We start from the raw sequence: 16,206 nt of genomic DNA on the forward strand, positions 1-16,206 counted from the left end.
ATGTGATTTCGTTCAATACGTTAATTATGTGAAACGGCTTTTATACTTACGGTATTAAAATGCGTGGTAGGACTTTTTAGCGGCATGTTTAGACACGATGGTTACTAGAGATACAGCCGTGTAGTGCATCAAGTACCATTGCTTAGTGACTCGTACGTAACGGAAGGCAGGTGAATGGGCGCGATGGACGCGTGTGATGGCCAATTCACTGACGCTGCCACCCTTGCCCTTACCTCGAAGATATCCTTTGTCTCTACATCCATATCGTGTCAAAAGGTGTGATTTTATGCAATTTACGTTCGTGTGTTTTCTAAATAAATAGTTCTATATCACTGTTACTTATACAGGGACCTAAAATAAGTTTTATCATACCTACTTACCTTCTTACGGTTTTGTCAAGTAGCTAATGATATTGTTTATGGTTGCAGGCGTCACCGTTGCCCACACAACGATGTCCCGGAGCCATTGTTCGATGTGGAGCACACGACGAGCGTGGTCTCCGCGTACAAACGCGACTACGACGAAAAACATGTAAGCCGCACCACCGCTGTCCACCACGAGGATCATCTTCGTCTTGAAGGTGATTTCCAAGAGCCAGAACGTCCTAAGTGGCAACCGGCCGAGCGACCTAAACAAAGGAAGCCGGAAGATAACCTTAAGCCTGAAGGTGATTTCGAAAGGAGGCAGCCTGAGGAATGGCGTCCGGGCGAAAGAGCTCCCGTGAAAAAGCCCGAAGATAACTTAAGACCCGAAGGAGACTTTGAAAGACGCAAGCCTGATGAGTGGCGTCCTGGTGATCGTGCTCCCGTACGCCGACCTAACGATAACTTAAGGCCAGAGGGTGAATTTACTACTCCTGAGAAGGAGCCCTGGCGACCCGCCGAAAGGGAAAAGCCCAAGAAACCTGAAGACAATTTGAAACCTGAGGGAGATTTCGAAAGACGTCAACCAGAGGACTGGCGACCGGGTGATAGAGCTCCTACTCGCAAGCCCGAGGATAACTTAAGACCGGAGGGTGATTTTGAAAAGCGTCGTCCAGAGGAATGGCGCCCAGGCGACAGGGCTCCCGTACGTCGCCCTGAAGATAATTTGAAGCCTGAGGGTGACTTCGAGAGAAGACGTCCAGAGGAGTGGCGTCCTGGTGACAGAGCTCCTGTGAAACGTCCAGAGGATAATTTAAGACCAGAAGGCGAATTCACTAGTCCCGAGAAAGAACCATGGAGACCCGCCGAACGGCAAAAACCTAAGAAGCCGGAAGATAACTTGCGACCTGAAGGTGATTTCGAAAAACGAAGACCAGATGAGTGGCAACCCGGTGACAGGGCACCAGTCCGTCGTCCTGAGGATAACCTAAAGCCTGAGGGTGACTTTGAGAGACGCCGGCCGGAAGAATGGCGTCCAGGTGATAGAGCACAGGTGCGTCGCCCTGAGGATAATCTACGTCCTGAAGGTGACTTCGAAAAACGAAGGCCCGAGGAATGGCGCCCAGGTGACAGAGAGCCTATGCGCCGACCGGAAGACAACTTGCGACCTGAAGGTGACTTTGAGAAACGTCGACCAGAAGAGTGGCGTCCTGGTGACAGAGCTCCTGTGAAACGTCCAGAGGATAATTTAAGACCAGAAGGTGAATTCACTAGTCCCGAGAAAGAGCCTTGGAGGCCAGCGGAACGTCAAAAGCCTAAGAAGCCTGAAGATAATTTGCGCCCAGAGGGAGACTTTGAAAAGCGCAGACCGGAAGAATGGCGTCCGGGTGACAGAGCTCCTGTGCGTAAGCCCGACGACAACCTAAGGCCAGAAGGAGAGTTTACAACTCCAGAAAAGCAGCAATGGCAACCCGCTGACCGCCAAAAGCCTAAGAAGCCGGAGGATAACCTTAAACCTGAAGGCGAATTTACTACACCTGAAAAGGAACGATGGCAACCAGCTGAACGTCCTAAGCAAAAGAAACCACAGGACAATTTGAAACCAGAAGGTGAATTTGAGAGCAGGAAGCCTGAAAAGTGGCAACCTGGTGAACGTGAACCTGTTCGCCGTCCTGAAGATAATCTGAAACCCGAGGGAGAGTTTACATCGCCTAAGAAAGATGAGTGGAGACCGGCAGAGAGGCCTCAGCAGAAGAAGCCTACTGACAATTTGAGACCAGAAGGCGATTTCGCGAAACGAGAACCGGAAGAGTTCAGACCAGCAGAAAAGGCTGTAGTGAAGAAACCTGAAGATAATCTGCGCCCAGAAGGTGAATTTACGACCAGGAGAACTATAACCGAAGATTACAAGGTTGTGACTGGCGAAAGAGCGGAAATAATTCGTCGCACAGATAATATCATTACAGAAGGAGAATTCACTGGTAAGCATCAAATTCTATCATTCTTTATTAGACAGCGAAAAACATATAATACTGTTACTGTTACTGTCTGTTTTTTCTAATCTACCTCTCTTGCATTAGTCATCGTCTTCAAAAATAATATTAATTTACTAACTTTATTATTTTTCTATTTTCAGACACTACTACTTCACGTACCGAGTACACAGTTAAACCAGTGGAGAGACCAAAACCAGTCAGACGCAACACCTGGACTAAAATCGAAGGTGATATGACTACTGAGACGACATCGAAATCAGAGTTTATTGATTACACCGATACTGTTGAAAGAACAACAATGGTCGCGCGGAGAACAGACAATCTAATTCGCGAGGGTGAAATCGAATTCGTAACTTCAAACCAGACAGACTTTACTGAGAAAGTCACCCCTGTCGAACGTCCAAAGAGACGTCGTACATGGACTAAAGAAGACTTTGAAAAGTTCTATTCAACAGAGGAGTTGGAAAAGATAACAACTTCACAAGAAGAGTACAGAACCTATGAGGAGAATGATGTTAGGCAACAAAGAATTATAAGAAAAGATAACTTACACATGGAAGGTACTTTTGATAGTCATACCGTCTCGAATGATGCATATCAACCAAAACTTACTGAAAGGCCTAAACAGAAAAAACCGGTCGACAACTTGAAACCTGAAGGTGACTTCGAACAGCCCAAGCATGAGGAATGGCGCCCTGCTGAAAGGCAAACACCCAAGAAACCAAAAGATAACTTGAAACCAGAGGGAGATTTCGAAACGCCAGATAAGGAAGAGTGGCGTCCGGCTGAGAGGCCAACTCAGAAGAAGCCTAAAGATAATCTGAAACCAGAAGGAGACTTTGAACAACCTAAACAAGATGAGTGGCGTCCCGCTGAAAGGCAAACACCTAAAAAGCCTAAGGATAACTTGAGGCCGGAAGGTGACTTTGAAACCCCAGAGAAAGAAGAATGGCGTCCTGCTGAACGGCCTACACAAAAGAAGCCAAAGGACAATCTGAGACCTGAAGGCGACTTTGAACAACCAAAACATGAAGAATGGCGCCCCGCAGAGAGACAAACTCCGAAGAAACCAAAAGACAATTTGAAACCCGAAGGCGACTTTGAAACTCCCGACAAGGAAGAATGGCGTCCTGCAGAAAGACCAGTTCAAAAGAAACCCAAAGATAACCTTAAACCAGAGGGTGATTTCCAACAACCCAAACAAGATGAGTGGCGTCCTGCTGAGAGGCAAACGGCTAAAAAGCCCAAGGACAATCTGAAACCCGAAGGAGAATTCGAAACACCTGACAAAGAAAAGTGGCGTCCAGCCGAGCGTCCGGTTCAAAAGAAGCCCCAGGATAATTTGAGACCTGAAGGTGACTTTGAACAACCTAAACATGAAGAGTGGCGTCCTGCGGAGAGACAAACACCCAAGAAACCGAAAGATAACTTGAAACCAGAAGGTGACTTCGAAACTCCCGATAAAGAAGAGTGGCGCCCAGCTGAACGACCAACTCAAAAGAAACCAAAAGATAACCTTAGGCCTGAGGGTGACTTTGAACAGCCAAAACAAGAAGAGTGGCGTCCGGCTGAGAGGCAAACAGCCAAGAAACCAAAAGATAATCTAAAACCAGAAGGGGAATTCGAAACTCCCGATAAAGAACAATGGCGCCCAGCTGAGAGGCCAGTTCAAAAGAGACCCCAAGATAATCTTAAACCAGAAGGTGAATTTGAACAACCTAAACACGATGAATGGCGTCCAGCTGAGAGACAAACACCAAGGAAGCCCAAAGACAATTTGAAACCTGAGGGTGATTTCGAACAACCAAAACATGAAGAATGGCGGCCTGCGGAGAGACCGGTGCAGAAGAAACCCCAAGATAATCTTAAGCCTGAAGGTGATTTTGAACAACCTAAACAAGACGAGTGGCGTCCTGCTGAGAGACAGACGCCTAAGAGACCAAAAGACAATTTGAAACCTGAAGGTGAATTCGAAACTCCCGACAAAGAACAATGGAGACCAGCTGAGCGACCAACTCAAAAGAAACCTAAAGATAATCTAAGACCAGAAGGTGACTTTGAGCAACCTAAGCATGAAGAGTGGCGTCCAGCTGAGAGACAGACACCTAAAAAGCCTAAAGACAACTTGAAACCAGAAGGCGATTTCGAAACTCCCGACAAGGAAGAGTGGCGTCCGGCTGAGCGTCCTAAAGCTAAGAGGCCAGATGATAACCTGTTCCCTGAAGGTGACTTTGAGCAAAGGCATCCGGACGAATGGAGGCCTGCTGAGCGACCTGTTCAAAAGAAACCCAAGGATAACCTCAAACCAGAAGGTGAATTTGAGCAACCGAAACAGGAGGAATGGCGTCCAGCTGAGAGGCAAACGGCGAAGAAACCGAAGGATAACTTGAAACCTGAAGGTGAATTTGAGACTCCCGATAAAGAAAAGTGGCGTCCAGCTGAGCGACCAGTTCAGAAGAGACCACAGGATAATCTTAAGCCTGAAGGAGAATTTGAACAGCCTAAGCAAGATGAATGGCGTCCGGCTGAGAGGCAAACACCCAGAAAGCCCAAAGACAATTTGCGACCTGAAGGTGAATTTGAACAACCTAAGCATGAAGAATGGCGACCTGCGGAGAGACCGGTACAAAAGAAACCTCAGGATAATCTTAAACCCGAGGGTGACTTTGAACAACCTAAACAAGATGAGTGGCGTCCTGCTGAAAGGCAAACACCTAAGAAGCCGAAAGATAATTTGAAACCTGAGGGTGATTTCGAAACTCCTGATAAAGAACAGTGGCGACCGGCTGAAAGGCCTACTCAAAAGAAACCGAAGGATAATCTTAGACCTGAAGGCGACTTTGAACAACCAAAACATGAAGAGTGGCGTCCTGCCGAAAGACAAACACCTAAAAAACCACAGGATAATCTTAGACCTGAAGGTGACTTTGAGCAAAGGCATCCTGATGAATGGAGACCTGCTGAACGACCTGTCCAAAAGAAACCAAAGGATAATCTTAAGCCCGAAGGAGATTTTGAGCAACCGAAACATGATGAGTGGCGTCCTGCTGAAAGACAAACTCCCAAAAAGCCTAAAGACAATCTTAAGCCTGAAGGTGAGTTTGAGACTCCTGACAAAGAAAAGTGGCGTCCAGCTGAGCGACCAGTCCAGAAGAGACCACAGGATAATCTGAGGCCTGAAGGAGACTTTGAGCAACCCAAGCAAGACGAATGGCGTCCAGCTGAGAGGCAAACACCAAGGAAACCTAAAGACAATTTGAGACCTGAGGGTGACTTTGAACAACCTAAGCATGAAGAATGGCGACCTGCGGAGAGGCCGGTGCAAAAGAAACCTAAAGACAATCTCAAGCCCGAGGGTGACTTTGAACAACCTAAGCAAGATGAATGGCGTCCAGCTGAGAGACAAACACCTAAGAAACCTAGAGACAATCTGAGACCCGAGGGTGAGTTTGAACAACCAAAACATGAGGAATGGCGTCCTGCTGAAAGACCTATCCAAAAGAAACCTAAGGATAACCTTAAGCCTGAGGGTGAGTTTGAGCAACCGAAACATGATGAGTGGCGTCCTGCTGAAAGACAAACTCCCAAAAAGCCGAAAGACAATCTTAAACCTGAAGGTGAGTTTGAGACTCCTGACAAAGAAAAGTGGCGTCCAGCTGAGCGACCAGTTCAAAAGAGACCGCAGGATAATCTGAGGCCTGAAGGAGAATTTGAACAACCTAAACATGACGAATGGAGGCCAGCTGAAAGGCAAACTCCTAAGAAACCACAAGATAACCTCAGACCTGAAGGTGAATTTGAAACTCCTAAACCTGAGAAATGGCGTCCTGCAGAACGACCAACCCAAAAGAAACCCCAAGACAACCTTAAACCAGAAGGAGACTTTGAACAACCCGAACCAGAACAGTGGCGACCTGCAGAAAGACAAACACCTAAGAAACCTCGGGATAATTTGAAACCTGAGGGAGAATTCGAAAAGCCAAAACACGATGAATGGCGTCCAGCTGAAAGACCTACTCAAAAGAAACCCAAGGATAATCTCAAGCCTGAAGGCGAATTCGAGAAACCAAAACAAGAAGAGTGGCGCCCTGCTGAAAAACAAACTCCTAAGAAACCACAAGATAATTTGAGACCTGAAGGCAAATTTGAAACTCCCAAACAAGATGATTGGCGCCCTGCAGAAAGACCAGAGGTTAAGAAACCAAAAGACAACCTGAAACCTGAAGGAGAATTCGAAAAACCGAAACAGGATAAATGGCAACCAGCTGAACGTCAAACACCTAAAAAACCACAAGACAATCTTAAACCAGAGGGCAAATTTGATCGTCCTGAGAAACCAAAACACGTGCCTGGTGAAAGACCTGTGCAGAAGAAGCCTGAGGATAATTTGAAACCTGAAGGTGAAATGGAAGTGATCAGAAGAACTGATTATACAGCCACCCGCGGTGATCGTGTGGACGTTGTCAAACATGAAGATCATCTTAGAATGGAGGGTGTTATTGATGTCCATCGTTCAAGAGACGACTATAAACGAATAGAGAAGACAGAAAAGGTTGTCATACAGAGGCATGAGGATAACTTACGAACTGAGGGCGAGTTTATAGATCTTGAAGTTCGTAATGATTACAGCGCAACCAAGGGCGAAAGAGCGCCAGTCGTTAAACCTCAAGATAATCTTAAGCCTGATGGCATATTCTATAAACCTGAGGTTGTACCATCTCAACCAGCAGAGAAACGAAAGCCATTCAAGCAAGTTGACAATATTACTATTCAAAGAGATGTTGATGTGCGACAACGACAAAAGATTGAACGTCTTGATATTATCAGACGAGAAGACAATCTAAGGATAGAAGGCGAATTTATTGATATGAAACAAAAAACCGACTACACCAAGGTCACAGGTGAACGAGCAGCCATAGTCAAACACGAAGATAACTTAAGAATGGAAGGAAAAATGGAAAACACTCGCTCATCGGACACTTACCGTGTTGTGAAAGGTCAAAGAGTAAAATTAACTCGTCGTGAGGACAACCTCAAAATTGAAGGAGTCTTTGAAGATCATACTCGACGCGACGATTATAAAGTAACCAAAGGTGAAAGGTTAGCTATAATTTATCCTCAGGATAATCTGAAACCAGAAGGTGATTTTGAAAGAAGGCCTAAAGTGGAACCGGAAACTGGTGAGAAGCGTACCCCCATTAAACAAACAGATAATTTGAAACCCGAAGGAGAATTTGATAGACCTACAAGACCAAAATGGGAGACTACTGATCGCCCAGATTTAAGCAAACCTCAAGATAATTTGCGGCCTGAGGGTGAATTTACTACGCGCCCGAAGACCAAATGGCAACCAGGTGAAACACCTGAACAAGTTCGGCCCAAAGATAACCTGAAACCGGAAGGAGACTTTGACAGACCTACGAGGCCAAAGTGGGCGTCAGCAGATAGGCCTGAACAGGTTAGGCCAAAGGATAATTTACATCCCGAAGGTGAATTTACCGATAGGCCTAAGACTCAATGGCAACCGGGAGATAGACCTGATCAAGTAAGACCTAAGGACAATTTACATCCTGAAGGTGACTTCACGGACAGAACTAAGCCTAGGTGGCAGCCCGGAGACAGACCTGACCAAGTAAGACCAAAAGACAACTTACATCCTGAGGGTGAATTTACTGACAGGCCTAAAACTCGTTGGCAGCCAGGAGATAGACCGGATCAAGTTCGTCCTAAAGACAACTTAAGACCAGAAGGAACAATGGATTCACGTACTCCGACAAAATGGGCTCCCGGCGAAACGCCAGAGCAAGTTCGTCCTAAGGACAATTTAAAACCAGAAGGTGATTTTGAGCGCCCATCAAAGCCAAAATGGACGTCGGCCGAAAGACCTGAACAAGTTAGACCTAAAGATAATCTGCACCCTGAGGGTGATTTCACTGACAGACCGAAGACCCACTGGCAACCTGGAGAAACACCTAGTCAAGTCCGTCCTAAAGATAACTTACGTCCCGAAGGAGACATGGCGTCACGAACGCCTAGTAAGTGGGCTCCAGGTGACACTCCGTCTCAAGTCAGACCTAAAGACAATCTAAAAACTGAAGGCGATGTTAACTATCCATCTAGACCAACATGGCAAACCGGTGATCGCAGGAGTCCCGTTAAACCTAAGGATAATCTGTTCCCTGAAGGTGATATGGACTCACGTACTCCAACTAAGTGGGCTCCAGGTGAAACTCCCGCCCAGGTCCGTCCTAAAGACAATTTGAAACCAGAAGGAGAGTTCGACAGACCGGGTCCGCAGAGATGGAGTCCAGCAGAAAAATCTGGTCCTATAAAACCAAGAGACAACCTCTACACGAACGGTGATATTACGAAGCACGATACGTCTAAAACACAATCAAGTGAGACAACAAGGAGGGTAGTGGAATCTAAAACTGTTAGAGGACAAGATGATTATGACAGCAAATCTAACATTGTACGTCATGATACTCAAGTACACCGTGACGACAGGTCGCACATTTCTCACTCTGAGACTCATGTGAAACACTCCCACACTACAAGCGACCATTCTACTTCTAAACATACGCAGTCTGGTACGCATGTTAAACACATTACATCTCATGACGTCGTCGATCGCAGTGATTCACAAAAGAATGTAGATCAACGAGCTGACAGCGTAACTGATCGTACAGATCGTAATAAGGTAGTCGGCGTGAATGATCGAACTGTATCACGAAGCAGTACAGACAGGACAACAATAAACAAGAGCGATACTAAAAATATCAAAACTGTTACATCGACCACTACTAAGACAGTCAAACAAATTACAGAAAAGAAACTTCGAGGCGGTAAATGGGTGATGGTCACTAGAAATGTAGAAGTAGATGTGACCGGTGGTGATACGGGACGTTTTACACCTCAACGGTCATCTCCGAGCCGAGATGTTGACGATCGTACAACACGTCCTAGACAAGTTGGAGGCGATTCAATTCAGAAGATAGTATCTTCGGATCATGTGTCCTCGACAACCAATAAAGACGTTCACAGTACAACTCACGGATCTAAGGGATCAAATATTATTGATCAACAGACTACTCGGTCCAATCAACAATACACTGATAACACTAACCGAATACATTCCTCTCAACAATCCGTCACATCTTCGACGTCCAGCCAAAATCTGAGCTCCAACCAACGTCAGACCATCATTTCAGAAAGCCACACTCAACGTAATACTGGAGGTTCAACTATTACACGCGATCATTCTGGCCAAAATGTTACCAGAACAACTCAACAATCTATTTCGGACGGCCATCAAGTAACAAGGCAAGGCAGCGGTGATACTACTCAAAGAATACTTATGACGGATCAATCCGGCAGATCATCAAATCAAAGTCATGTATCAGAAAGTCATATTCAAAGAAATGTTAATTCATCGACTCATGTACACAGGGGCACCCATGTCGAACAACATTCTACAAGATCAACACATTCAGCAAACAGGAACCAGATCAGCGACAATGTAACAAAAACTAGTATCGAGTTCCAGAGAGCCATGCATGGTGGCGGTGCTGACCCTTCAACCACCGTAATTGATAACTCCTCTCGTAGTGGACATCATAAACGAACTTCGGATCTGGTATCTGACTCGTCTTCTAGCAACGCAATCCTTCACCGCCGAGGTGTGCAGTCTACTACCGAAGCTCATCATTCTATAAGTTCTACAGCAGCTGCTCAGAGGAAGAGCATAGGCAATCTGTCTGAACGCGGTGAATACATCAGCAATTCAACCCACAGCACAGACAGAAAAAGTATTAGCTCTATGCATCGTTCAACTAGAGACAACGTGGGCGTTATATCTCAGCATGAAAGTTCCGACTCTCGTCGCGATCAAACAAGGAGGGATGGACAGTCCACGATGATGGTCGATCGTCAGCCACGAGTAGTGAGGGACAATCTTCGAGTCGGCGGTGAATTCTATGGTCATTCTGAAGCTCGGTCATATGGAAACTTCTCGCGTTCTGAACACGCGCAACGAGCTGAACGCACCGAAAGAAATGAACGAGTAGAGCGCGTGGAGCGGGTCACGCGTCATGGAAACACGTCGCATTTCGTTTTGGGTGACGGCAATACAAGTTACAAGCGAGAATTCACCTCGCACGTCCATGGAACCTGTCCTGCAACGCTGATTGAATCCGGACGTGCTCCATTCAAACACACACGCGATTCTCGTGAACATAAATTCTATGCGACGAAAATAACACAAAAACAATAAGCGTTTTATTACCCAGACAGATGCAAGTGATGCAACATTAGCCGATAACAGGCTAACAAGATTATATTCCATTCCGTATTTATGGAGCTTTTAAATTTTAATATTGTTAATGTTAATTATTATAAAATTATACGCAAGCTAACTGCTAGTCTTAATACGAATAACATGCCTTATATAATTATGCATAATATAACAAATAATTTGTTAATTTAACAAGTTTATCATATGTTTTGTCAAACATTGCCATGCAATAAACTTTTATATTATAGAGGGCTGTTTTATTTCTTGTTCATTCCCCCTGTTATAAATATGAAGTACATGTAAGAGAGTAGAACTTTTTAGCCATGAACGAAGATGTTTCTTCATTAGAAGTTTAGTTTTTCACTAAATGCTGTAGACCTAGCTGGCGCACCACATACCACCCTGAACTAGTACCTAACTGATCAATCTAATGCTGATGGAAACGAAAAGTATATATTTTAAAGTTTATAAACCCCGTACAGCGTCATTCCGTTGCAGCAAACGTTACCACGTAAAGTTCGCAATCGGAAAACCGATATACAGGGATTAATTTTTGGTATATTCCCGTTGTCCACCCCCTGCTTGTCCACCCCGGGTGGACAGAGACACAAATCTTTTAAAAAGTTCTCGGTGTCCACCCCTGGGGGACAGTGAGAATTCATTTTAAATTATTCCCGCTGGCCACCCCGGGTGGACAGAGACACGAGTTGCATATTACTACTCTCGATGTTCACCGCCGGTGGACAAAGCCACTGCTTAAATAAACATTCTCAATGTCCACGCTTGCTGGAATTGGGTGTAAATAATTATAACAAAATTAATTAAGTAGGTACATAGTTTAACCATATTATCAACATCTCTAGGGTAAATAGAAGTAGGTACACTATCTATTGTGTGTTTTCCCATATAATGTTTATTGACCCTAAGTTGCGGCACTCATTAAACCAAGGTATAAGTTATAACAATAAACGTAAAAAAATATATTTTAAGTGATCATTTTATTCACGACATGCGAATGGGACTTGTCAATGGGGACTTCAATATTGATTTATTTCTAGAAAGGATGAGGATGTAAAGATTTTTCTGTGACTTTGATTAATACCTATTGTGATAATTATTTGTGTAGATTGCAAAAGTAAAAGATGTCCACCCGGGGTGGCCAGCGGGACTAATTTAAAATGAATTCTCACTGTCCCCCAGGGGTGGACACCGAGAACTTTTTAAAAGATTTGTGTCTCTGTCCACCCGGGGTGGACAAGCAGGGGGTGGACACCGGGAATATACCTTAATTTTTGACCACCATTCAATAGTAATAAATATAATGCTAAATTCATTCGTTCCCCAACTCCCCGATACCTGCCGTAATAATTCAGAGATGCAAACTGGTTGAAAAAATGATTAAAAAAAAAGTAATTTTAAACATATTTATTTATAAATGTTACATAACATGGCTTATAAAGGGTCATTTAAAATATGTTGTATTTTTAATAGCATCTTTAGAGTTAACTACACCCTTATTTACCTGAAAAACAACAATAGTAGACTTTCATTCAACCTACCTGGCATAAATAATTATTTTGAACCTAAGCAGGTAGCTAAAGATCAAAGCGTATTATAATTGTAAATTAAAATTATTATTTTAAAGTAATAATAATACTTACAAAATACATATTGCTTCTACTGGTACGAACATAGCACAGTAAAGCAACACTCATTTTAAATGACCAACAATACTGAATCTTATAAACAAATTGAAAATAATCTAAAATAAATCAAAATTAAGTACAAACTAATGTATTTAAATGCAAACATAGTTTAAAATACATACTTAAAAATTATACAACATTTAACTCTCAAGTATCGGCTGTATTTTGGTCTTCGGCATCGTGCGACTGTTTCACGCGTCTTATTCTTTTGTATCGAGCTGACTCACCATCATAGCTCCGAGGAAGTGGACCGAAGGCATCATTTTCTTGGTAATGAAGTAGATTTATGTTACTTTCTGCTGGTGTTTTGACTTCATCGTCCACATTTAACGTAGATTCCGTCTTGGCTTGTGGGCCACCAGAATTATCTTCTGCAGTACGCCTATTTCTCAGTCCGCTATTGTACATAAGATTGTCGTCGACACCTTCTACACCAGATAGCACGCTGTCTGTGTCTGATCCTAAGCTCATCGTATTACTATCAGCATTATCGTTCGTCGATTTAGAGTTGTCAGGGTTCATGTTATTCGCGGGTGCTTGATTTTCAGACCTGTCTGCTGCTGCATCTTCCTCAACGCCTTTGTTTCTATTATTAAAATTAGAAGTACGATCATAGAAACCTTCATCATCGAATTCATTGCCTTCTTCATTATCTTCGTCGTCATTTTCGGCTTTGTACGGGAAGTAAGCCACTTTAGCATCAGGCAAAAGACCAGCGGCTCTTTTCTTGATCTGATTATAGTTTTTTCGTTTAACTCTGACTAATGGTCCAGAGTACGGCCCCGAGTCGTCATACGCATTGGAATTGGGAAATGATTCCTCTAGAGACTTAATAGAATCGGCTTCCGATGGTTGTTCAAGTGCTTCTCTTTTACGTGTTTTCTCTTCTCGCGGTTGATTTTCTTCATCCATTAGGTTAGAAAGATTTTCATCTTGCGAGCAAAAATAACTCTGATCGTTTGAATAATCCTGTTCGTACACTTTATTATCGCTCAGGGATTCATCTGTGTCCTCTAAGTCCTTCATATTTGCTTCCCTTTTATTTTCAGTTTTAGCTGTTACTTGTATATCAGCTATTTCGGCGCGGATGTTAGGATCTATATTCAAAGAGAATGTGTTAAAACTATTATCGGTTTTCTTCCAACTAGCGTCATCATTATGACTTGAAACTTCTGATTTACTTACAGAGCTTATATTTGACTCGGAGGTTTTTTGAGGAGCGTCGGAATTGTCAGTCTGGCTTTCTGACTGTTTATTATTTTCAGTAGTATCAGCTGGTTGTGGTGAAGCATTTTCAGTGTTTCCCTCCAAAGCTGAACTGCCCCCTTGCACTTTACTCAAATCCGATTGACAGTTTTCTATGTAGTTATTTTCTTCAACGGCCCCGGCTTTCTTTGTTATTTCTCTTTTATTGATAAATCCATTAGCATCACTAGAATCAGTATCGTCAATGAGTTTCTTCAAAAGTAATCTCTTTTCTTCAGTCAGTGAACCTAGAAGCTGATCTAATTCATCACTGGACAGTTTTTTTATATGTCGTTTTATAGCAGATTCCTCATCTTCATTATCAGATTTATCATTCCCTTCCTTGCTTGCTTCGACATTCGGAGTTTTAGAATTACGTGGTTCATTTGTTTCTTTTATTTCGCGTCTGTCTCTCAGATTATACCGTGTATTATCATGAACTTTGTCTTCAACTATATCCCTGTTTTCAGCTTGCATAGTATTATAGTATTGTTTAATATATCGTGGTTGTTCCGAGTCTGATGCGTCGTTAGCATTATACTCATTTTTATTCATACGGCTTACCTGTTCACTGTTTCTTTCAAATATCATTTCTCCGTCATCGTTAGTTGTTTCAGTTTCAATAGTTCGCTTGCTGACTTGACTTTCATCTGGACCCTGGGCTCGACCAGATTTGCTGCCCTCTTGATTAGCAAAACGTGTTTCTTGTTCATCACTAGCATCAACGTACCTATTTAACTGACGACGTTTCTTTTGATAGTTTCGGCTTTGTTCGTTATAAGCTGATTCGCTGGGATCTTCCTCCCGTAGATTTCGAATCCTGCTGGCCTTAGAATCTGAAGCCTGAAAAAGATTGCATAAAATTTTATTATCATATTTAAATAAAGTAATGGAAAGGTATTAATTACTTTATTTAAATAAAGTAAGGTATGCAGGTAATAATAAAAAGATCGTACTGTGTCCGAGATCACTCGTGATGTGTGTTCATCAGGTGCATTGCGCTGCAAGTATCTACTCTCTGTTAAATCTAGTAGGTGTCGGTTTCGAGGCACCTCATCTTCTTGAGCACCAGAGTCCTGCAATAATAGCAATTAGCAATACGTTATCATTCATATTTATGGGATCATATGATGATATAAATTTCATATCATTGGATGCCTCCGGCAGCCTCGAACCTTGCATGCAAAGGCTCCCTACTGTGTTGTTGGACTGTATTCGTGATCAAATTTCAAAATTGTAAGTATAACTTATTTTGCCATCTCTTTCTGATTTTAATTATATTCTACTTATTAAGTTATGGACAACGTATGTAATGAATGCTTTACTTGGTCACTTAAACGCGTATCATCATCGTCAGCTGAGTAAGTCTCGGGAGCAGAGTCGCTTTCATCATCTTCTGCAGTTTCGTCTAGATCACTGAAACATTACCAAACACTAACATAGGTCAGCTAGTAAATTTATACTTACACTCTATATAAAAAAAAACGAAATTAAATGTATCTAAGGTCTCTACCTCTATTACTGTCGCACTGAGTGCTGAAGGTTTGAATTCCATGCAAAATGAATAATACTTACATATTTAAAACAAATTTTGTGTGTCAAGCTCACGTATCAGTTTTACGGCTGAATGCATATTAACAGTAGAGTTGTGTTTTTAGATATCTTAATACATGCTGTACTTAGTTGGGAATCATATAATCTTGCGGGAGTTGTCGTGTTAGTCGTTGATTGATCGTGACACTCCTATCCGTCGAGGCTAAAGAATTATAATAACATAAAAATACTTTACCTATCATTATTGTACTCCGCCTGTTGTGGCCTGCAGATAACTTGTATTAGTAAATGTCCAAATAATATCAATACCAACCAAGATCGCATATTTGCAATTCACACAAAAGTTGCTTACAAAATTTGATTTATTGACAAGTGGGCGCCAAATTTAAATTTGATGTTTTATTTTCATTTATTTTGTAGCCAGTAATTTTATCAAAGACAAGAATCACAGAGGCTGATTGATTCATACTATTTTTCTCGTAATTATTCTCTGACGAAAAACATAATGCTTGGGAATGAATCGACGTATTTTCCATTACTATTTTAGTTTTCATCATTAAGATAGGTAGCTCTAGGGTTGAATGACCTAAGAATAAGAATTCCCTCTATTTGCTGCAAACTCAAAACCCTTATAACTCATATTCACACAAATTGAGAGAAATCTTTTAAACATGAATATGATAAAATTCCATAAACGTAATTTGAATTACTTTTGTATATTAACAGTTTTTTTAATACTTTTGTAAGCCATTGAAGTTTGCCCATTATATGTAGCGGCTCTAAAATAAATGACTGTGTGAGAAACACGTTTATAAAATATTCACGGTTTACAGTAAGATAGTGATTACTATTGCACTATAATCATGATAATGCTATAAAGCTAGATTAATGTTTTTGAAGCGCCTTGTCATTACATTATACAATTTGTATGTATGAATTGGGAGCTTGCAAAGCTTACTTTTCTGCCAAGTAGCCAGTTAATTACGATCTAATTTCTGTTTAAAATATTGCATTTTTATCTAGATGGTCGTTGCAATGTGATGATTTAA

At 42.4% G+C, this 16,206-nt stretch overlaps 2 protein-coding genes across 2 annotated transcripts in view; one reads left to right on the plus strand and one right to left on the minus strand.

The window, feature by feature from the left end:
- Positions 1–10,899, plus strand: part of Sdb (SAXO downstream of blistered) — a 35,477-nt gene extending 24,578 nt beyond the window's left edge. Inside the window, exons 3-4 of the mRNA XM_076125338.1 lie at positions 429–2,344; positions 2,500–10,899. Coding sequence (XP_075981453.1) covers positions 429–2,344; positions 2,500–10,631 — 10,048 coding nt within the window. The 3' untranslated portion in view covers positions 10,632–10,899. The remainder of the gene's footprint in view (positions 1–428; positions 2,345–2,499) is intronic.
- A 1,173-nt stretch (positions 10,900–12,072) lies between these two features.
- Positions 12,073–15,685, minus strand: LOC142980108 (uncharacterized). The gene is made up of 4 exons (XM_076125417.1): positions 15,393–15,685; positions 14,929–15,019; positions 14,560–14,679; positions 12,073–14,446 (listed from the first exon to the last, which is right to left on the minus strand). Exons 1-4 carry the CDS (start codon positions 15,479–15,481, stop codon positions 12,506–12,508), a joined length of 2,241 nt encoding a protein of 746 aa, XP_075981532.1. The 5' UTR covers positions 15,482–15,685; the 3' UTR covers positions 12,073–12,505.
- Positions 15,686–16,206: the final 521 nt, after the last annotated feature.

Source organism: Anticarsia gemmatalis, chromosome 17 (genome assembly GCF_050436995.1).
Source record: "Anticarsia gemmatalis isolate Benzon Research Colony breed Stoneville strain chromosome 17, ilAntGemm2 primary, whole genome shotgun sequence".
Taxonomy (NCBI): Eukaryota; Metazoa; Arthropoda; class Insecta; order Lepidoptera; family Erebidae; genus Anticarsia; species Anticarsia gemmatalis.